The following is a 23,852-nucleotide window of genomic DNA, read 5'->3' as shown; positions in this document are numbered from 1 at the left end:
GAATAAACTCAAAAGGGATTAAAGATTTAAAAGTCATGAAAACATAAAAATCCTAGAAGAAAAAGTAGGCAGCAAACAAAATATCAGACATCTCATGCAACAGAATTTTCATAGATACATCACTTAGGGCAAAAGAAACAAATGAAAAAAAAAAAAAAAAAAGACAACTAAAAAGCTTCTGCATAGTAAAGGAAACCAGCATTAAAATGAAAAGGGAACCCACTGAAATATGGAGAACATATTTGCCAATGACACATCTAATAGGGGGTTAATTTTCCAAATATTTAAAGTACTCACACAACTCAACAAAAGGAAGTCAAACAATCTAATTTTTTTTAAAAAATGGGTAGAAGACCTGAATAGACATTTCTCCAATGAGGACATACAAATGGCCAAGAGACATATGAAAAAATGCTCAGTGTCACCAATCATCTGAGAAATGCAAATTAAAAAACCACATTGAGATATCAATTAACACCTGTCATAAAGGCTATCATTAATACATCAACAAACAATAAGTGCTGGCAAGGATGTGGAGAAAAAACAACCCTTGAACATTGTTGGTGAGAATGCAAACTGGTACAACCACTATGGAAAACAGTTTCCTCAAAAATGAAAAATGGAACTGCCATTTGACCTAATAATCCCACTTCTAGGAATATATCCTAAGAAGCCTAAAACACCAATCAGAAAGAGTGTACGTAATCCTATGTTCCTGGCAGTGTTATTTACAATATCTAAGATCTGGAAACAGCCCAAGTGCCCATCAATAGATGAATGGATTAAAAAAACTGACACATATACACAATGGAATACTATGCAGTGTCAAAAGGAAGGATCCCTTACTCTTTCAGATAGCATGGAGGGACCTGGAGAGTACTATGCTAAATGAAATAAGTAGACAGAGAAAGACAAGTATCACACGATCCCACTTTTATGTGGAATCTAAATGAAGAAAATAAACTGACAAGCAAAATAGAACCAGAGACACTGAAGCATGCAACACACTGATATATTTCAGAGAGAAGGAAGAAGCCGGGAATAGTTAAATCAAGAACTTACATGCATTCATACAGAACCCGTGGACACAGACAACGGTGCAGTGAAGAGCTGGGGAGGGGGCAGGAGCCGGGTGGAGGGAATTAATGGATGGGGAGAAAGGAAACATTGTACTCCTTTCGTCAATAAAGATAATTTTTTAAAATCATCAGTAAACAGAAGGGACTAGTGCAACAAAAAATAGTAAATCCATAGATGGAACCCATAAAGTAATTTAAAAAGAACCAGGTTACTGTGATCAGGCCCCTTGAACATTCTCAAAGGTACACTACAAAGCAAAAAGAGCAAGATGTATAATACAGTATTCAGAGTATGTTACTACTTATGTAAAAAAAATGAAGGCAATATATTTTATTACATATAAATATCTCTGCAAAGTTGCACAAGGTAGTGACAATTCTTGTTGCCTCAGGGGTGGGACCAGGTGGCTGGCCGAGAAACAACTTTTCAACCATATGAATGTTGTACTTATTCAAAACATTATTTAAAAGCCATTTCTAAATGAAATATTTTTAACCTCATTATAAGCATCTGCTTCAAGTGTTAAAAAAATGCAACTATTGCCCTGGCTGGGTGACTTGGTTGGAGCATCATCACATACACCAAAAGGTTACAGGTTCCATTCCTGGTCAGGGCACATTACTTAGATGGCAGGTTCGATCCCTGGTCAGGGAGTATACCAGAGGTGACCGATCAGTGTTTCTCTTATATCAATGTTCTCTCTCTCTCCATGTCTCTCTCTGTGTCTCTCTCTCTGTCAAATCAATAAAACATATCCTCGGGTGAGGATTTAAAAAATGCAACTATTAAACATACTGATACTGTAAGGGGGAGGCGCTTTGGATATATAACAAAAAGCTCAATTATAAATTGGAGTTACAATTAAAATGCTATCATGGCAGTCATTTAATAGTAATTATGCCTTTTTAAGGTTTAGAATGGCTTTTGGGAGACAACTTGAATGACCCAAGCGTATCTCAAATTTTACAATGCAGTTCAAATGTTACCACAACTGTTCTCTCACTGAAAACATTTTCATGAAGGACTTACTCAATGTTTCTCCCATGTACTCTCTCTTCCTCAATTTATTTAAAGCTACAAGTGCTACCAGTCAGTAGCAAACCAAAGCACCACCACAGGAAACAATAAATGTCATTGTCACTCACTTTCACGGTTCTTTGCTGTAGCTAACTTTGGCTCTCTTACAGTCCACCTGCCGGAAAGAAGTTGGAGCAGGTACTCAGATCATTTGCCCTGTAATGAGAGGCTCATGTCCAGGAGCCCAACTCCCTGTAAGACACAACGTACCAAACATGTCTTCCCAAGAACTATATAACCTTTAGTGAATTTCCTAAAGATGGATTTGAACTCCCTTCCCTCTGCCTCCAATCCCTGGAAAGCACTGTATTTATAGCTACAGACATTCTGCTCTGAAACAGAACCAATGCCCCCTGGTGTTCTGGGGTATAAAGAGGACCCGGAGGTCAGCCAGATATCGGCACCGCTATCAGAGAGAAAGCCATTTTTGTAAGTTGGAAAGTGTTTCATTTTTACCCAAAATATACACTGCTCTACCTCATTTCTAGACTACACATAGATACAGAAGGGTTTTGTGCATTTTTAAAAGACTGGCTACTATCGTAATATCTAGAGCTTTGACAGTTCAAGTTCTATAAACAAAACATTTATTTGAATCAAAGTCTCAAATAAATGAAACTAAAAATGATGTTCACAACACCAAGGCTCATTAAAATATTTTTTAATATTAATATACTTTCTTCTCTCTCAGAAATACACAAAACTTTTAAATATTACATTCATATTACACAACAAAATCCTAATGACATCAATCACTTATGTTTTACAAACAGAATAATCTACACATTCAAAAACACTTTCAATAACTTTTTCACTCATATTTTCAGGTTAGTACAGACCCATGTGGAATGAGGGTTGCTTTAATAAGGGCAGTTATTTTTGTAATTTCAGTTTTTCACAGCTTCGTGCACATGCAATCTCACTGTTGATGAAATAGAGAATTGTAATATTTCCCATTTCTTAACAGCTTTGTTATGGAACAGAAAAACATATCCTGTGTGCTCCATTTCTCAGAGGAGTCAGTTGTTATGAAGAACCGTTACGGCTTGTCTCTTCTGAATGGTTTCTGAATGCTTTAAATACGCTTACTCCAAGTTTTGAATAATTGCCTAGTCCAGTGGTCAGCAAACTGTGGCTTGTGAACCACATGCGGCTCTTTGGCCCCTTGAGTGTGACTCTTCCACAAAAACCACGTGTGGATGAGCATGTACAGTGCGATTGTAACTTCGTGGCCTATGCGCAGAAGTCAGTTTTTGGCTCTCAAAAGAAATTTCAATCATTGTACTGTTGATATTTGGCTCTGTTGACTAATGAGTTTGCCAACCACTGGCCTAGTCTATTTTTCCTGGATGTGTTACTTCTTGAACATGAGCAGATGGTGTGTAGGTTTTCAAATTAATGGATGAGGTAGTTCAATCAATGTAATCACAGAGGCTTGAAGTGTAAAGGAAAAAACAAAACAAACCAAAAAGCTTTTTCTATTAACCAAAATGTACATACTTCTAACTCATCCATTACAATCTTTGGAGTGGTAAGAGAAAAGAAAAAACAAAGAGGGCCTGATGAATCCTGAGAGTACATGTAAGGGAAAGGATGAAAATATCTCACCTAAATGGTTGTTCTGTAATAAAAGTTTTCCCAAGCAGTAGGCTGCCTCATTTATATTTCTGTTTTCCAACTTTCTGAGTTACAAGAATCCTTTCAATAGATACCACACACATATATGCAGCATATTATATACACTATTGGCATTGGCCAACAATTTAAAATACTCATGAAGCACACGTAAATGTAAGGCACCTTTGCGGTTTACAAAAGTGAATGCCTCAAAGTTGGGTATTTTCTAAAATGAAGAAATAGGATCCCTGAAAAACCAAGTCGGCATGAATCACTAGTGATCTTGGCCAACATTTGAGAATCTTGGTGTAACTCAAGAGCAGAGATAAGAGGTAAATAATTTTTAAATTACAGAGTTCTGTATATCAGTGCCAGGATTCTAAAACTGCTCTCATAAAAATCTATCAGTTCTATGTTCTTTTAGTTTCTCAACCAGAGAAAACTGATAAGTTGGCAACAATCATTCGTAGTGTACTGCTGTTTAGATTTAGTGATGACACCACACCAAGTTAGCTATAAAGATCTGGGAATAAAAAACACTTTGCATTTCTCTGAAAATTCTACAGTTCAATAGAATCTTACTCAAACTACTTAAAGTGTGAAATTTCATGTATATTTTAAATCAAGAATTCCCAAATACAAATATTGTTGCTCTAAATGTGAATTTTTCTCTGACTTTAAAATTAAAAGGTCTGGCCCTAACTGGTTTGGCTCAGTGGATACAGCATTGGCATGCAGACTGAAGGGTCCCTGGTTCAATTCCGGTTAAGGGCACATGCCTGGGTATGGGCACATGAGTGGGCTCGATCACCAGTTGGGGCATGCAGGAGGCAGCTGATCAATGAAATGATTCTCTTTCATCATTGATGTTTCTATCTCTCTCTCCTTCTACCTTCCTCTCTGAAATCAATAAAAATAAAAAAATAAAAAAACAACTAAAACGTTTGTAACCTATATTATATTTTCTTGACTACAAGAGACCAAAAAGCTTACTCTAAAGCCAAAAAATTAAGGGAATAAGCAAATTTTTGTGCCATCATTCCCAGAAATTCCAAAAGAGCTGAATCTCTAGATTATTGTTGGTGAGGGCAACGTCAATTAAGAAAGTCAAGTCCTGGTCGGCATTGCGCAGTGGTTAGAGCATTGGCCCACACACCAAAGGGTCGTGGGTTCAATTCCAGGTCAAGAGCACGTACTTGGGTTACAGGTTCTATCTCCAGTTCAGTTGCAGTTGACTGTGGGAGGTAACCAATCAATGTCTCTCTCTCATGTCAATGCTCCTCTCTCTCTCTCTCTCTCTCTCTCTCTCTCTCTCTCTCTCTCTCTCTTCTTTTCTATCTCTATACATATATCCTCCACTCTCCTCCCTTCCACTCTCTCTGAAAAGCAATGGAAAAAATGTCCTCAGATGAGGATTAACAACAACAAAAAGAAGTCAAGGATTCAGGACAGGTACAACTGTACCTTTTCTCTTTATTCACTAAGTAAAAGAACATGGTCTTTAAAAAACTATTTCTCTGTTATATCAGTTTAACAATTCAGTGGTTATTACATGAGATAACTAAAAATGCCACTTTCAAACAATTTTTTAGAAATTAAAGAATTCAATTAGTACGTTCTTGTGGATGTTGCTGAATGTGGAGATTAAAACGTGTAGCCAGCTCCTTCCATTATTTACAGTTTAAATCTCTGTTGTACTTCATCTGCAATCATTCCAGAAATTGCAAGGGACGAAGTAGCCGCAGGGGACGGTGCATTTCTCACATGAAGAATGCGACTTCCAATAACCCCATCTCCTCCATCAAATACAAAATCGTCTACCAGATTTCCATCTTGATCCAGAGCTTGGGCTCTTACTCCAGCTGGACCTCTGCAAAACCAAAAGTGGCAGTCAACTGACTGGAAGAAATAGGACACTTTACAAGTCAGTGGTCTCAAGTATTCTGAAAGCATTAAAGTCTTTATACTTCTAAATGCACAATCATGTGGAAACCCAATAGGCTTGTCAGTTATAGCCTATAAACTTATATCCTTAATACCTGCCATGTAACAGTGCCAATAAATGCTCATCAAATGAATTTACCAATGGGTAAGTTACAAATATCTTTTCTTTTCAAAGTAGCAGATAAATCCATATTTAATTAGAATAAATGTATTTTTATTTAAATGTATAAAATGAATTTATTATAAATTCAATAAATTAAAATAAGGCTCTTCTGATTAATACAAAGCAATAAAAGTAGGAGATATGCATGCCAATGCATTCCTAAATCCTCCATTCCTAAATCCAACATAGAGTTCTATTTTTGCGTTTTGTTTTGACTGTACACTATTAAAATTTATGCAGAAAAATATTTGAAAATGGCAGCAATTTCTTATTTTGAAGGTTGTTTTAATTTTTAACAGTTTGGCCTTCAGTATTGGACTAACCTTCAATTATTTAAAAAGATAAAAAGATAAGAACAAAAATGAATTAATTTGATAGTATGTTAAAACAGTAAGAGACTTTACTACTAAAGTGCTGTATTATAACATGAGATTACAAATTAGATTTTTTGTTTTTAAAGTAGTTTAGAAATTTACAGATGAAATGTGAGTAAAATATTTTTAGACTCCCAAAGCACCTTCATTGAATCTGCTCAAGAAAACACAATTTAAAAATACCTGCCTTATACCCACCACCAAAACTCAAGAAATAGAACAATAAATTAATAAACATTTTTATTGATTCTGGGCCAACAGCAGATAAGTACTTAAGTAAAATACTGAGAACAATCTGCCCTCTGAGACCTCAGCTTGGCTGAGGAGAGATAATGATAATAATAGCTATTATTTACCAATTGCTTACTCAGTGTTAAGAATTCTCTCATTTAATCCTTGCAACAACTCTAAGAGGCTGGTAACAGTTTATACTTAACAGTGAAGAAACAAAGAGTGATAAAGTAACCTGCCTGAAGTTACACAGCTAAACTATTCATATGCGAGAAGTAAAAATAACAAGGGTGAAAGGTTCTACAATAAAGATAAGTAATCTGCCTTACAGAAGCCTACAGAGAAATCTGGACAAGATTCTTTTGAACTGTAAAGGATTTCCAAGAATCAGATACTTAGAACACAAGATACAGTCAGCCAGCCCTAGCAAGTGTGGCTAAGTTATTAGAGCATAGGCCCACATGGTGTACATGGGTTACAGGTTTGATCCCCGGCCCCATTGGGGAAATGTGCAGGAGGCAACAAATCAATGTGTCTCTCTCACATCGATGTTTCTCTCTCTTCCCCCACACCCACTTCCTGTAACACAAGTATTCTGTAATGGGGGTGAGGGAGTCTTATGAATCTACTAAATCAAGTGTTATTCAAATGTATATTTTATTTGCTTGATGTCTTCTATCAATAGACCTAAGATCACTCACCACAGTTGTGGATTTGTTGTTTTCTGCTTACAGTTGTGTTAGTTTTTATTTTCTGTACTTCATTTATATATATATACAATAAATTTATGGTGATCCTCTTAACCTCTAATAATAATTTTTGCCTTATGGTGTATTTTATCTGAAATGAACCCAGTACTCATCTTTCTTCTAATAAACATTTGGGTAGTATATAGATGGATTTTAAAAATCCAATCTAACAATCTCCATCTCAAACTATTAAGTCCATTTACATGTACTGTAATTACCCACATTTCCTTCTTGACTTACTAAGTTTTCTATATTTTTTTTTCCTCCTTTACTGACTTGAAAGTTATATAATCTATTTCTATTCTTGCATTTAATTTTATTTATTCAGATGAGATTCACTTGCATCCTGAATTTTGTCTTTTTGACAATTCCAGAAAATTCTCAGTCACTCTTCAAATTATTGCCTCTTCTCAATTTCTCTGGAACTTCTCTGAAATGTAGGCTGGAATCTTCTCATTTTCTTTTTGATGTCTTTAGTACCTACCCACATGATGTATCTTTGTCTTGCAACACTGTTCTATAGTAAATGCTTCAAATTTTAATTTACTGATTTTCTCTTAAGGTTTAACCAGTTATCAAACTTAGTCATTTGAATTTTAAAATTTAAGAACTATATTTTTCATTTCTAGAAATTCTAATTATTTGGTTTCCAAATTTGCCTAAGTTTTGCTTTTTTGTTTTTGTTCTTATTCATGTTTTCCATTCCTTTTGTTTTTAATTCACTGAAGCATATTTACTTTATGGTTTCTAATATTACCATTACTCAAAGTTGTGGGGTCTTATTCTGGTATTTATTCTATCTGCTTACTCTCACCGATGGTGTTTTATAACTATCGGTGAAGAGTTTCTGTTCAGCAGGACTTTATCTGGGGGAAAATTGTGGGGTTGGGTTGAGGTTCTGTCCCTTCTCAGAGGTTTTACATTTGCTTCTATCCGGTGCTCCAGAGGTATTGCCATCCTGGGAACACTTTTTTTAAATGGAATTTTAAAACATGTACAAAAATAGAATGAACAGGATAATGAACTCCCGTGTATGTAGTATCCAGATTCAATAAATCATCAACATAGCCAATCTTGTTTTATCTATATTTACACTCACTACCCACCTCTCTTCACTGGATTATTTGAAAGCAGATTACAGAGGGCACATCATTTCACTACAGTGTATATTTCTTTTAAAATAATTCTTTTTAAAAAATGTATTTTTATTGATTTCAGAGAGGAAAGGAGAGGGAGAGACAGAAACATCAATAATGAGAGAGAATCATTGATCAGCTGCATCCTGCACACCACACAATGGGGATCAATCCCGAAACCTGGGCATATGCCCTGACTGGGAATCGAACCATGACCACCTAGATATACGTTCATCCACTGGGCCACGCCAGCCAGGCTAAAAAAAATTATTTCAAAAATAAATTAATTAATTATTGCTTAGTATCATTAATATTTAGTCTGTAATCAAATTACCCTTATTTTCTCTCTCTCCCTCCTTTCCTCCATCCTTACCTCCTCCTCCCTCCTTCTCTCTCTCTCTCTCTCTCTCTCTCTCTCTCTCTCTCTGTCTCTGTCTCTCCTGGTTAAAGTGAGAGAGGGAGTGAGAAGAAATAGTTTGAAGCAGGATCCGAACAAGTCTGGGCCTACTTTTTAAATTAGTTCCTCAGTATAATGTTCCTAAATTAAGCTGGGTGGTATAAATTCAAACTCCAAACAGCTGTGAGGAGAGGCCCAGGGTTCCAGATTTTTAGGAGATTTTACTCACCCTGCTTTCCCCCTTCCCTCAAGACCAGGACAGATAAAATTCCTTCACACATCCTGGTGCCAAGGGGCTTTTTTTTTAAGACTTCCTTTTCACTGAGGGTGCAACCCTTCAAGAGTCCCTGGACCTCTTTTCCAGGGACTCAGTTCCAACTTTTTACTTTTACAGATCCAAGGCCTCCTTTCCAGCACTTGAGTAGCAACTAAAATACAAGTCCCTAAAGTTTTATATCTTGTTTTCTGTGGTTGATACATGAGTTTATACAAAAGGAAAAATTCACTGACCACTTAAGATCTGCATTACTTTAATTTAAATCACAAAGCAATTAAAAATAAAACATAGCTATATTTATATAAAAATTAGCTAATCCTCCCCACCCCTCCAGGACAGCATCAAGCACCAATTCCTCTCAGTGTTTGGGTTTTCTACTTCCCTTCAGTCCTTGCTCTGGGATTACCCCTTTTTCTTGCACTCCCAGCTATATGTATTTCAAAGGATTTTTATTATATTTTCTCTAAACTCTCTTCGTGTTGGGTAGTGTGAGGGTTATCAAATTTATTAGTTTACTGGTTCTCAACCAAGAGAGATTTTGCCCCCTAGAGGACATTTGGTGATGTCTGCAGAAATTTTTGGTTGTCTTAACGAGGAAGTACTGCCGGCATCTAGTCAGCAGAGGTCAGAGATGCTGCTGAACATCCAACAGTGAACTGGACAGTCTCCCACAACAAAGACCTATTTGGCCCCAAATGTCAATAGTGCCAATACTAACAAACCCTGATCAAGACCACCTTTACTGCAGGAATATCTGGCTCTCACCTTCGCATTTCACAATGACACAGTATAGTCTTTAGCTATCACTCACGATGAAAACATCTTGCCTAAAAATTTACTCTAGAATTCCCCAAATAAGAAATTTTTCAAAGTGAAGAGTGAGACAAGAGGAGATCTTGGCATTTATGTCTTTATCTTTTACATCCTTGCAATGTTAACAGATACAAACTGCTATTAGATTACTATGTCCAAATTAACAACAGAGCAAGTTAAAGGATCTTAGAGCAAAATTAAGAACCTTTGAAATCATATTTAACAAGAAATCTTTATGCCTGATGCGTATATATTGACAGATTATAACTTTACATTCCAATCTAATGTTCACCATTTAAGTTACTGTCCAAGATACTCTTGCTAGGCAATGAGAAGTCAAGCCGGATGCTCATTGGTGGTTACTGCAATTTAAAAACATCATCCTGAGCTAGCTATCCCACTAAAAGTGCTGCTTCGGTTCTCTTTTATGATCCAGAACTGCTTAATATGCTTCTGTCTCAATATTACTGGTACAGCATTTATGTTTTTACCATGATGGGTTGCATGATAAGCAAGATCTGGACTTCACAATGCGGGAAAGTCTATTAATCATTTTTATTATCATTATTTAATATTTCAGGCATATGACAAAGTACAGAGACTAATACGATGAACACCTGTTTTCTTAACAAACAGCTTAAGAAATAAAGCATTATAGATATGATAATAGCCCCTGTGGAACTCTCTGGATCCCACTCCCTTCTCTCCCCAGAGGTAACCACTCTCCTGAATTAGGTGTTTACCACTGTATTTGTTTTTATTTTCACATTACATGTGCAATCCATAAATAATATGTGGTATCGAATAACTTTATATAAATGGTATCAAACATATCTTCTATAACTTTCTTTTTTATTGATAATTTCCCATGTTTAATCGCAATAAGAACTGAATAAAAGGGAAGGAGTAAATGGAATTATTTATCTATCTCCAAAGAGAAACTAATCTGTGATTGGGGTGAGTTTGTCCCTAAATGCACCTGCCTACAGCGCTGCATACCCTTCTCTACTACCTGCTAATGAAACTGGCAACCGAAGGACTTGTATACATGCATATAAGTACAACCAATGGACATAAAACTCTGGGGAGGGAGGGTATGTGTGGGAGGGAGGGAGGGGGGCAAAAAAAAAAATCAATAAAATATATTAAAATAAATAAATAAATAAATAAAAAGAAACTGGTAACTGAAATCAGCACCCTCACACCCAGAGACGAGAAGTGTTCCCCCAAACCCACCAGCCCAGTCCAGTTCTAACTTAGGAAATCCACTGGTCTAAAGCGTTCCCCTCAGGCTTTTACAAAAGGGTGGTAATCAAATATGAGTACTAGTGAATTCACTGCAACTATTTATACACCTATTGTCTTTTCCAAGGAATATCAATAGCAGTAACAGACACCAGATTTGACCAACTTATTTTCAGATATAAAACATAAGTTTGCTAAAGAAAACCACTAAAAACAGAAAAGCCTTTTTTTTTTATATAGATGAGTGAAAGAAAATAAAGTCTAGATATTTTTATTCCTTCCATTTCTAAAGGTAAGTAGAGGGGTGAGAGAGAGAAGAGTAAAACATTAGCTGGGTTTTAGTAGTTCTTCTAAGGATTCAAAAAGGCTGGACTGCGAATGATATATTAGCCAGACTGAGCTGGACGTTCCCCTAAGGGAGACAGCTGACGTGATGACTGCTCTCTTCCCAGATAGCCAAGCTGCTGACATTTTACACCAGGCAAGTTCTGCAGCTGTTACCGAGGCGACAGACACTTAGTTCTCTGAAGATTCATGGGATGGGTTCATGGAGGGGAGTACCTCAGAGGACACTGCTGGTGAGGCCTAACAAATGGCTTATTCGGGGAGGAAAAGGTGAACTCCATACAAATGTCACCAAAGAGAAAAGGAAACAGGCTCGGGTAGTATTTAGGACAATTTACAGATCTAGTTCAGAAAGCTTTTGACCTTTAAGAAAAAAAACCAAGACAAAACAAAACAAAAAAAATCACCAAAACAATTTAAGTAATCCTTCCTTTGACTCACATTGATAGTTACTACACTACTTCCCACTTCTTTCCTGGAAATATAGTTGCTAAGTGGAGTAGGATCCCCCAAACGAAAAAAAGCAGTAGAGAAGAAGCAAGATAAGATGCCAAGTACAGGAGTGTGTTTCTAGAAGGTTTTAAGAATCAAACAAAATAGTACTGTAATGTGTTTATTACCTAATTAGTCAATGTGGTGACCATTGATCTTACACAGAATTAAAGTAAAAAGGTTTTGGAATCACAAGAGGCCAAGGCCAGGGAGATCTTAAAATTTCAGACAAGCCCTGGATGGTATGGCTCAGTTAGTTGGCATCATCCTGTGAACCAAATGGTTGACAGTTCGATTCTGGTTCAGGGCACATACCTAGGTTTTGAGCTCAATCCCTGGTAAGGGGTGTGCAGGAGGCAGCCAACTGATGTTTCACTCTCACATTGATGTTTCTCTCTCTCTCTCTCGCTCTCTCTCTCTCTCTCTCTCTCTCTCTCTCTCTCTCTCCCTCCCTCTCTCCTCCCCCCCCCAACCATCTCCCTTCTTCTCTAGAAATCAATAAAAAAATCTTTTTGAAAAAATGTCAGACAAGATTTATTTATTATTATGAGTGATAGCTAGACATGAGGTAAGGGTGGCATATCAATACAGATGCAATGGAGATTTCCATTTAATGCTGTAAGGTAGTCTAGATAATTATAAATGGTAGAGGTAGTCCCAGCACTGAGGGCCACCATGCAGCGATACCCAACTCATGCACTGCAAAGGGGACACAATAACTTGCTGGGAAAGGGAGCACACAAAGATTCAGAGGACACACTGACTGACAGGGAGCCTATGAATCACCAAGCCAGACCCACCTCCCAAGTTCCCCTAAATCATGACTGTTTACAACCCTGATGGCTTTTTCTTACCTTCGTATATCGCTGACAGTAATTTCAGGGATAAACTTCTGAAGGTGCTTCACCGTGGCACTGAGAAAACAGGCTTTATACATCTCACTGACTCCATAGGAGAAATTCTGGGACACCAGTTTAATCAAGCCACTGGAAACAGAAAACAAAGCCTTTGAGAGAAAGGAATCCTTTATTACTATGAAACATCTTTACAACTATTAGACTTGGACAGGGGCATCACAGAAATCTAGGCAAAGTCAGAAAAACCACATATTAAAAGAAAATCAACCTTTGGCCACTAGAAGAAGGAAGCCTCATCAAAGGAAAGAAACCAAAACCAAAGGTAAACACCTTTCACACTTAGATGACCTGAGAATGCTGGTTTCAAACTAGACTTCTGTGGCGCCTGCCAACCAAAAGGCTTTCTGATACAAGTGTTACATGCTTTCAAAACATGCCTTTACCTCAGGACATTAAAGGAGTAAGATAGATGATTACCACTTTTTGTTTGTTTGTTGTTTTTATCAGCCAGAGGTAAGATATTCCAGTAATGAGGGGAATCTCTACTTCCCATGAGATTTTGTGTAATCTATGTATATATGTATTTTTAAGTACACATGCTAGAAAACCCCATCCCAAACCTGTTTCAGAATCTGTAGAAGGTGAAATTCAAGTACAGCTTAAAAAAGCTTTCTAGCAATTTTGATGTGAAAACCTCTGGAGAGCAACACTGCTAAAATGAACCTTTCCCAAAAAAACACACACAACACCTTACTGAGTTCTTACAATAAAGTTAAGATTCTGTGTTTTGGGTCAACACATTGTTAATTTTCCACAGATGGAAACAACTTTGGTTCTCCGAAGGTTCTCCAGTGGTTTTCAAAATGATGGTGACTGGCTTGAAATCACTTTATCAAAGTAAGCCATCTCCTGATTTTGAAACTTTTCCCCCGCCCCCAAATGCAACTAGAAGGCTACCAAAACGAGGTTTGGATTGTCACATACGTATGTGACTGGGTCTTGGTCTTGTTATTTTTAACCAAGACTTCACCCTGGATCATCAGAATTTCCCTGAGGTACTTAAAGCATTATTCTTATTCTTCAAAGCTCTTAATTTAAATCAATAAAAAATCAACATAATAATCACAAATGTGAGATTTTACCCAATAAATAGAATTTTAAGAAAGGCAAAATTTCACATGTTAAAAATATTAACACATACAATCACTTTTTAAAGTAGGTTAGTTACCTCTTGGTAATTACATCCGTAATATCTCTGGCACTGAAGTCAAAGGGTTTGTAGCCCTCTCGTTTAAAGGCAAGAACTGCATTAGGCCCTAGCCAAATGCTGCCATCCATCCTGGGTGTGAAGTGAACTCCTAGGAAAGGAAACCGGCTATCTGGGACCTACGGGTTTAACACAGCAAAGAACTGTTAGCCCTGTTCCATACGGCATTTTAGCATGCATGCAAATATTCAACTGGCAATATAAATCACTTTCTTCCCATGCATTTAATTTGTATTATTTTGATCTGTACTGAGATATACTTTTTATTTACACTTTTCTGCCTAGGAATCCCACACAGAAAACACTGATGCTATTGACACTAATATACACTCCCATCTATTCCTCTTTCTAGGTAAGGATAAAAAGAAAAAGAAAAAAAGAACTGTCCTACAATACTTCAGGTTATTCCCCAGCCTACTCTCCCAACACACCTCCAACTCGGGATGTATGTGGCTGGCAAGTAAAATCAGAGCTACCAGAAACACACACACATTCATAGCAAAGGCTTTTGCAAAGTGGGAATGTACTGGGATAGAGCACATGCATATGGATGTTTTGGCAAGGTCAAAAACGCTAAATAGGGGAATAAATACTGGCTCAACCTAGTATTTCCATGCAGAATGAACTCTTCATTTAAAGGGCTCTGTCTTCTCCAACATGAACTACAGAGTGGCCACAGCCCCTTTTTCTGCACCTATGGGTAGAACTGAGAGAAAGGGCTGGGTATCTGGGCATGCAAAAAGGGCAAGTTCTCTTATGAGTGTTCCCTCCACCAGATAGGAGGGAGAATTGGGTTATTTCTTGCTAGCCCTTCCCATGATGCACTCATGCTTTCTGAAGACATGCACTTGTGGACAATTTAGTATAAGTTAATGACTATAATATCAGAATAAATGTTTGGGAATTTAACCATAAGAGAAAAAGATAAAAAGTCCTTCAAAATATCTCTTAGTTCTGACCCAGATAAAAGTTTTTGTTTCATTCCCTTTCTGCCCCGTCATCTTGAGAAGGACGAGACTGAAAAAGCATCATACCTACCGGATAAATATTTCCTTTCACAAGGTAGCATTTTTCTGGCTTTAAGAGCAGGTAATCCCCCCGGAACGGTACAATTTGAGGATCAGGACTGCAGCCACTCAGCTCGGAAATACGGTCTGAGTAAAGTCCTGCACATGTCACCACATACTGACACTGAACTTTCTCTCCCTGGTGTGTAAGAGAAGAACGGTGATTTTTAGTAAGCAGAAAAACAGGTGATAGAAGAGACAATAAATAAGTATACAGAAAAGGACATTTTTCTTTTTATTCCCTTTAAAAGAGGAAATTAAATGCAAGTATCAGCAAAACAAATTCTTCAGCATTTAGGTGGCAGCTAGAAACTTAGGCTAGTGGCAAGCAAGAGGATGTCACCTTAAATTTTGTACTTTAATGATTCAATGGTTGGCATACTTAGTGAGTATATTTAACAAGATACACACACACACACACACACACACACACACACACACACACACATTTTACTAAGACCATAGAACTTCTTAACTATTTGTTGCATGATGAAGCAAACTTCAGTTAGATGTCCCCCTCACCAGTTTGGCTGCCTCTGGATTTCAGACAGCTTCTCCTATCTTATCTATGAGTAATTATTTTGATAATTATCAGGTTGCATCACACTATAATGGTAACCCACCACCAACCAATTTCTCCTTCCCGATCAATGTCTACTTTGCAAACGGGGGCTACTTTCAAAACCCCATTCATTCAATCCACATTTACTGAGAACACACACTACAGTCTAGGTTTGCTTTAACAACTAGGAGACAGCTAATCTTAGGCTGTGGTATTTCCCCATAAATTTTATTTATGATAATCACCCACATATTTTTAGATGAACTCCGCTAGGGTTAGCCAATTTACTACCCTATTCCCTAAATAATTTCATTTAACCCCAATTCACCACCACATTCCAATTCCCATCTCTTAACTTCTCACACAGTAAAAACTAGCATCTCCTGGCTCAGGTAATTTCTTGTCTTTAGATTTCCTCCCCAGATGACCTGTTTCTAAAGCCTCAGAGTTCTCATCTGTCTTAATATTCTCTTTCTTTTCAGCTCTTAGTGGTTCAGCCTTATCCTAACTTTGTATGCATCCTATTTTTGCTCACCTATCAAAGTAAGCCTCTTTCCAAGAGTTATGCAAGTCACACTTCTGGCAAAAATCAGATGAAACTTCTCTGCAGTGAATTCAAATTAGCTAGGCAAAACCATGGTAGTTTTAAGACACTTTAAGTCAAGGGATTATGTTAACAACAACAACAAAAAAACATGACTTCTAAATTGGTTAATATCTTTCCTGTTCATCTGGAATTATATAGAAGTACAAGAAAAAATTTCATGTGATATGAATCTACCAGTCCTTACTTGAAATGCCAGCAATTCTCTCATAGACATAAAACGTAGATAAGCCATATGACAAATGTAATGATAAGAGAATTTGTAGAATGGTACCAGCATTCTAAGAATTTAACGATTCTCTTAAAAAAAAAAAAAAAAAAAAAAAACCCTTAAGGAACAGTTCCAAAGGGAGATATGATTAAAAACTATCACAGGTCTCTGAAATCATTTTATGATATAGATGAAACAATAATTACATTCACACTGATTTCACATCCAAAATTTAAATTAGGTAAACATTGAATGATACAGCATTTGTTAAAATATATATTTCTTTAAAAAATTAAACTATTCACCTCTATTGCTATTTCATAAGTGAAACAGACTTTTCTCCTATATGCAATCTATACATTTTAGTTTCTAAATCCTCCCTTCAAAAGTTCATTTTTTAAAAAATTCTTTTTCTTTTAATCTCATAAAAGCACAGATGTTCAACTTGGCAAGTTGACTCAAATTTTTAAATTATTATTTAACTATACTAAAGGAATATGTCAAAATGAAAACCAACAATTGTGAGTGAAATATGACCCATGGTATCCCCTGCTTATCAGCCATCATATGCTGCCATACTCTAGTGAAAATAACCTGTAAGTAGGGGCAGAAACAGACTTTTAATCGTCCTTTGAATAGAGATGCTGGTTGCTCTGCCAGCAGATCTGACGGGACTCAAAGTGTCTGTGGCAGAGAGTCATGTTTTACGGAGACGTTGGAAGGCCCCTGTAGGTGAAATCCAAGCACAGAACTTTATGACTTTGGAGGAAAGTTATACCATCCTTTGCAGATAATTATCCTCCTTCTGACAAAGTGCTTCTGGCTCTGACTCAACATTTGACCACAGCCCACCAAGCTACCATGTGAACTACCCATTATTAAGAGGGTATTGTCTGACTCACCAAGCCACAAAACTGGGTGTGTGCAGTGGCACTCCGTTATCAAGAGGAAGTAGAGTATACAAGATCAGGGTTGGATAGGTCCTGCAGGCATAAATAAGTCGCAAAGGCCTGCGGAAATGCTCCCAGCAGGTAGCACCTTGAACACTGTACTGGTTGTTTCTCTCTCCCAGAAGGAGAGATGGCTAGAGGTGGGCATCTATACAGTTGCACGTGCAATGACTAATGGTTAGGCTGGCTGGTCAGGAAAAGGAGCTCTGGAGAAGAGGTATGTGTGAATGGACCTCTCCAAAAAGGCTCGGAGGATAAAGGTGTTTAAGTTCCATATGGATGCTCACTGAAGAGTAACTGGGGCAGAGAAAGATTTTAATAATCATAGACAAGGTGACCTACTCTGTGGACATTGGTTAGCCTCTTTCCCCAGCCACCTCTGTCCTTACCCAATGACTTCACAAACTAAATGATATGGCAGTAAGGATGGAGGCGATGTGTGGGATCAGCAACATGGACTTACTAAGGCTGATGTGTCGATAGCCATTCAATCTGCTGTTGGGAGAATGCTCAATCTCCCAATTTAAATAAAGGGAAGGGGGGCAGCACTTAGTCCTCACTGATATAGATTTGTCTTCCCTGCCCACAGTGCTTCTGTTGAAACCACCATCTGTGAACTTAGTCAATTTTATGGTATTTTACCCAGAAGCATTACTTCTGATCAGTGAGCTTATTTTACAGTAAATGAAATATAATGATAAGCTCATGCTTGTGGAATTCACTGATGTTATCATTTCCCCCAGCATCCTGAAGCTGCTGGGTGACAAAGTGGAAAGGACTTTTGAAGATTCAGTAACAGCAGTAGCTGACTAGCAATGCCCTGCAGGGCTGGGGCAAGGTCTTCCGGATGCACTATATGCCCTATATCAGTGACTAATATATGGTATGTTTCTCCCATAGTCAGGAACCACAGGTCAGAAAATCAAGAGATAGAAATGGGAGTAGCACCTTACAATAATCCACTAGTTTCTGCTTCTAATCCAAATTTCTGCTTCCTCGCCCCACAACTGTGGGCTCTAATGGCAGGGAGAAATGCTTCTATTAGAGAATAAGCAATGGTTCCATTACGCTAGAAGTTAATACTGTCACACCTGGCCACTTTGAGTTCCTCGTGACAGTGAATCAAAAGGCAAAGGAGATTACTATACTGAATGGGATAATTTTAAAAATATATATATATATTTTTATTGATTTCAGAGAGGAAGGGAGATGGAGAGAAAGATAGAAACACATCACTGACAAGAGAGAATTATTGTTCAGCTTGCCTCCTGAATGCCCCCTACTGGGATTCGAGCTCACAACCCAGGCAAATGCCCTGACCAGAAATCACACCACCTGGGACTGAACGGGGTAACTGAGAGAGAGATGCTACCACACCGAGAGCTTGGGAATGATACAGAGGAGTATGTGTGGGCTATAGATCTCCTGGGCTATCTCATGGTAACCCCACTCATTGCTATAAAAGCTGATGAAAACCACTATAACGTAAAACAGGCAGGGCTGCTAATGGCAGAGACACTTCAGGAATAAAAGTTTGAGTTTTCCTGCCAAACTAGGAACCATGACCAGCTGAGAGGCTTGCCAAGGGCCAAGAGACTATGGAATAGAGAGTGGAAGAAGGAAATTATAAATATGACCACATGATTAGTGACATATGAGGAATATAGTTATGAGAAATGTAGTAGTTATTTCTTTCTTACTGTGAAATATATAATTAACCAATTCTTTCTTCTTCCTCGTTGTTATAAAATGAATTGTGTCCCCTTTCCCCCCCAAATTCATATGTTGAAGCCTCAACTCCCCATTTGATTATGCTTAGAGATAGAGCCTTTAGGGAGATCAGTAAGGTTAAATGAGGTCATTGGAGTGAAGCCCTAATCTGACAGGACTGGTGTTCTCATAAGAGAAAGACACAAAAAAAATAGTGTGTGCTCACATTTTCATATTCTCTCTCCCCCTCTTTCTGTCACTATAGCGGCACAGTCACTATATCAGCATGTTCAGGGAAGAGACCAAGTGAGGTCACAGTGAGAAGGCAGCCATCTATAAGCTGAGAAAGGTCTCACTAGAAACCAGTCCTGATGGCACCTTGATCTTAGACTTTGAGCCTCCAGAACTGTGACAAAATAAATTTCTGTTATTTAAGCCTGTGGTATTCTGTTATGGTAATAAGCATGTCTTCAATTGTATGAAAGATAGTTGAGCCTTGTAGGTAGAAGCATGATTTTATTACTGTTTGTATCTGGAAAGTAATGTGGTTATAAGGGGTGTGAATGGATGGAAAATTGAAAAGGGATGGACTGTGGGCGGTTATACTGTGTCAATTTGGTTAAACTTGACACAATCCCCTCCCTATACGGTTCCATCTTAAAGTTGACCAACAAATGAATTAATTGTGATTTGACAGATAGAAGTAAAGCAGCAAGCCACTATTCATTGAAGGTCACTCTAGGCCAAGGTAGTGATAAACAATCACTACCAAGTGAATTATCACTCCACACCCAGCTCTGCTTCCCACATACTGATCCTGCTAACTAAGTGTTGTAGACAAGAGCTCCCCCAGATCTCCTCATGAGCTGCTCATTTTCGGTTCTACTTCAGCAGGTGGATACACTTTGGCTTCTCAGACTGGCTGGATACGCCTCTAATCTACCAATTCCCCTTCTGAACCTTGGCTTCCCAGCTGGTTTCACAATGTGTCAGATCTAATTCCTACCATAAATCCGACTACGCTCATTATGGACTCTGCTTTCCTGACTGAACTCTGATCATTCAGAAACAACACAGTGAATGCAATACTTCTATCCATCAAATAGTTCTTGTTTTAGATTATGGGAAGAGGAAGGAAGGCAGTCTATCTCCCTCTGTACAATCTACACCCTGCTCCAAGTCTTCTCATTAGTAGAGTGTTGGTAAAATAAATAAGCAGGTAGAACAAAAAAATATCAATCAGTTTTGCCTTAAAATTAAATACTCTAAGTACTTAAAATCATATTCGTTGCTGCCACTGTCACTATATGAATACATTTCAAGATGAAACCCTTCTTAGAATGAAAACTGTTATATTATTCTCAAAGAATTTCTTTCAGAATAACCTTACATTAGACAAATTTTATTCAATGACAAAATACAGCACGGTGGTTAATTCAACTTTTTAAGAAAGAAAAGGGTCCTGGACAGTGTAGCACAGTTGTTTGAACATCATCTCATACACCAGAAGGTAGCAGGTTCAATTCCCAGTCAGATCACATACCTGTATTTGGGTTCAATCCCTGGTCCCAGTGAGTGTCGGAGGCAACCAATCGATATCTTTCTCTCTTTCTTACTCTCTTTAAAATCAATAAAATAAAATATTTTTTTTTAAAAGGAGAAGGAATGAAAGTAGATAAAATAGGGGAAAGTAGTTTTGCTTAAGAATCTTTACCTTTGTATTCCTTATAACAATTGGATATTTCATCCCTAAAAAAAAAAGGAAAAAGGAATTGGTGAAAGATTTATTTTTAGTAAAAGAAGGCCTACAGTATTTGAAATATAATAGTAACAAATTTAAATGAGTTTCTTGTCACAACCATGATTACTTTCCACATTTCATCCTGAAGCTTTTACCAAGCAATAAGATTAAACTAATTCATATTTGACAATATATAAAACTCTGGCATGGCCCTAACCAGTTTGGTTCAGTGGATAGAGCGAGGGTCCGAGGTTTGATTCCAGTCAAGGGCATATACCGTGGTGGTGGGCACATCCCCAGTATGGGGTGTGCAAGAGGCAGCTGATCAGTGTTTCTCTCTCACTGATGTTTCTAACTCTCTATCCCTCTTCCTTCAACTCTGTAAAAATCAATAAAATATATTTTTTAAAAACTCTGGCCTGTTTAGATTATTTTATATGAATTCATTTCATCTATGCTTATCAACCTCCCTCCACTTCAGCACTAGCATAGGCAGTCCCAGCTTTTTTCTCTGACCTACAAATCTAACCACCATGCTATAAAATGGATCATCATAAATCAGTATGTATTTCCCACTGGACTAATGTTATGACACTTGTTGTCCAAATGTTGGTTACTGGATCTCTTAGATTCTAGGTTGTAAAAAGAAGCAAAAGTTATTAAAGCACAAAAAATCTTCCAATAATAAAGTATTCATAAAATTAGTTTATATCAGATACAAGGGATTTTGAAGTCTTATAACACATAAGTGCAACAGTTAAAGAATATGATCTACTTTTATCTTGAATACATTTGATTGATTATGCTACCTACCTATAACAATCTTAATTATTTAACAATTTTGCTCATCATCTTAGAATTTAGTAGGACACTGGGAGGATTATTCATATGGCCCAATCTCCAAAAAGAAAAACCTGTCAAGGAAGAATAAACCCAGCACTACATTTCCCCTCAAATTTCCCCAAAGCAAATTCAAAATTTACAAACCGATTCATTTAGTTTTTTTTAAAAAAATCCCCAAAGCAGGTAGTTTGGAATAGCTAAGACATGTCTTATCCACAGACAATCTGCTTCAGTAAGACTGGGTGATGCTAAAGTCTCCAATTTTAACAAACATCCCCAGGGATTCTGACTCTAACCTACAGGCTAAGGAAGGATTTGGAGGCTAATCTACAATAATAAAAGTGTAATATACTAATTAGACTGGACAGCCGAATGACTTTCTGGGGCTGGGGCCGAGGCAGGCCGCCACAGTTGCGAGGGCTGAGGCCCTTGCACGAATTTCATGCATTTAGTCTATACATAAAATCCTAAGCAACTGGTACAACCAAATGACCAGAACAACTGGTTGACTAGTCGCTATGATGCGCACTGACCACCGAAGGCAGATGCTCAATGCAGAGCTGCCCCCTGATGTGAATGCACTCCCACAGCCAACCTCCTGCAGCTGGCGAACCTCCCGTGGCCAGCTGGCCAACCTCCCACAGCCCCTACTGCCCCTACCCCTGGTCCTGATCAGTCCAATTGCTGGCCAGGCTAAAGGACCTCACCTGTGCATGAATTTGTGCACCAGGACTCTGGTTCTTTACAAACAGCCTTGGCAACTCAGGTTGTAACATCAGTCAGAAGTGTCTGATCAGTGCCTAGTTCTATCAACACGAGACTCACTGAAGCCCCAGCTTTCCCACATCCAATATCACCTTCTGTACCTGCCTCCAGCTCCGTGCCCTAACTCTAGCCCAGCTCCTCATGGATCTCCCCCAGCACTACCCCAGCCAAAAGCAGTCCCACATTTGTTTAGAAGTCAATACAAGTATTCAAAGAAAAGACAAGACGGCTTACCATCTTCACTTCTTGAAGGACTTTCTCTAGCCATTTCAATATCTTTTACTTCAAAATTGGTCAAGACAGAGCCACCTGCATCTTGGAAATCCTGGGCAAATGACAAAGCCACCTGACGATAGTCCACAATGCCAGTAGATGGGCAATCAATAGCCATTAGACCCTGGGATAGGATTATAAAAAAGTGAAGGCAATACAATTAAAAATCACCAAGAACAGTTTGTTGAATAAATTTTATTTTGTGATGAATTTTTTTACTGGTTATTTTGATGGGTAACACACATTAGCTTTCTTAAGGGGAAAAAAAATTAAAAAATAAATTAAAAAACAAACAAAAAAAAAAAACAACCACCAACAAAACACCCTGATAATTTGTAAGAAAAATAAAATAAAAGCTTGCTCCATTGTGCCTGAATTTGAACTTGAGTGTACAGGGTGGGGCAAAAAGTAGGTTTACAGTTACTCATATGAAAATGATACAATAATTAAAAATATATACAAAATGAACTCTGTGTTTCATGTACTCACAGCTGTAAACATACTTTTGTCTCTCCTTGTATGTATATACTAGAGGCCTGGTGCACAAAATTCATGCACGGGTGTCCCTCAGCTCAGCCTGCACCCTTTCACAATCCAGGATCCCTCAGGGGATGTCCAACTGCCGGTTTAGGCCCCATCCCTGCAGTCAGACATCCCCCGAGGGATTGAGCAGTGACCCAAGTGACAGGCGGCTAGGGAGTAGCCAGAACTGGGGCCTGGCACCACACCACTTACACTCATCCTGGCTTGCTGTGCCCACTGCTGCAACTCAGTAGTGCTGCCACGGAGTTGGGAGAGGCTCCTGCTGCCATAGCTGTGCTCACCAGCGTGAGCCTGGCTTCTGGCTGAGTAGCACTCCCAGATGGTCAGTGCACTGATCGGACACTTGTGTGTTGGAGTGACAGTCAGTGCACATCATAGCGACTGGTCGACCAGTCATTCTGGTCATTCTGTCGTGATGGGTCACTTTTATATATATACTAGAGGCCTGGTGCATGAAATTTGTGCATGGGGGGGGGGGGGTGTCCCTCAGCCCAGCCAGCACCTTCTCCAATCTGGAAC

The 23,852-nt window shown here is 38.1% G+C and overlaps 1 protein-coding gene across 1 annotated transcript in view; it reads right to left on the bottom strand.

The window, feature by feature from the left end:
- Nucleotides 1-5,216: 5,216 nt before the first annotated feature.
- Nucleotides 5,217-23,852, bottom strand: part of L2HGDH (L-2-hydroxyglutarate dehydrogenase) — a 35,486-nt gene continuing 16,850 nt past the window's right edge. Inside the window, exons 5-10 of the mRNA XM_084886981.1 lie at nucleotides 22,752-22,914; nucleotides 20,883-20,917; nucleotides 15,103-15,270; nucleotides 14,026-14,183; nucleotides 12,795-12,926; nucleotides 5,217-5,644 (exon numbers count right to left, since the gene is read on the bottom strand). Of these exons, the coding sequence (XP_084743107.1) occupies nucleotides 5,449-5,644; nucleotides 12,795-12,926; nucleotides 14,026-14,183; nucleotides 15,103-15,270; nucleotides 20,883-20,917; nucleotides 22,752-22,914 (852 nt within the window). The 3' untranslated portion in view covers nucleotides 5,217-5,448. The remainder of the gene's footprint in view (nucleotides 5,645-12,794; nucleotides 12,927-14,025; nucleotides 14,184-15,102; nucleotides 15,271-20,882; nucleotides 20,918-22,751; nucleotides 22,915-23,852) is intronic.

Source organism: Pipistrellus hanaki (assembly GCF_964339955.1).
Source record: "Pipistrellus hanaki genome assembly, chromosome: 1".
NCBI lineage: Eukaryota > Metazoa > Chordata > Mammalia > Chiroptera > Vespertilionidae > Pipistrellus > Pipistrellus hanaki.
This window is presented reverse-complemented; position numbering and strand designations above follow the sequence as displayed.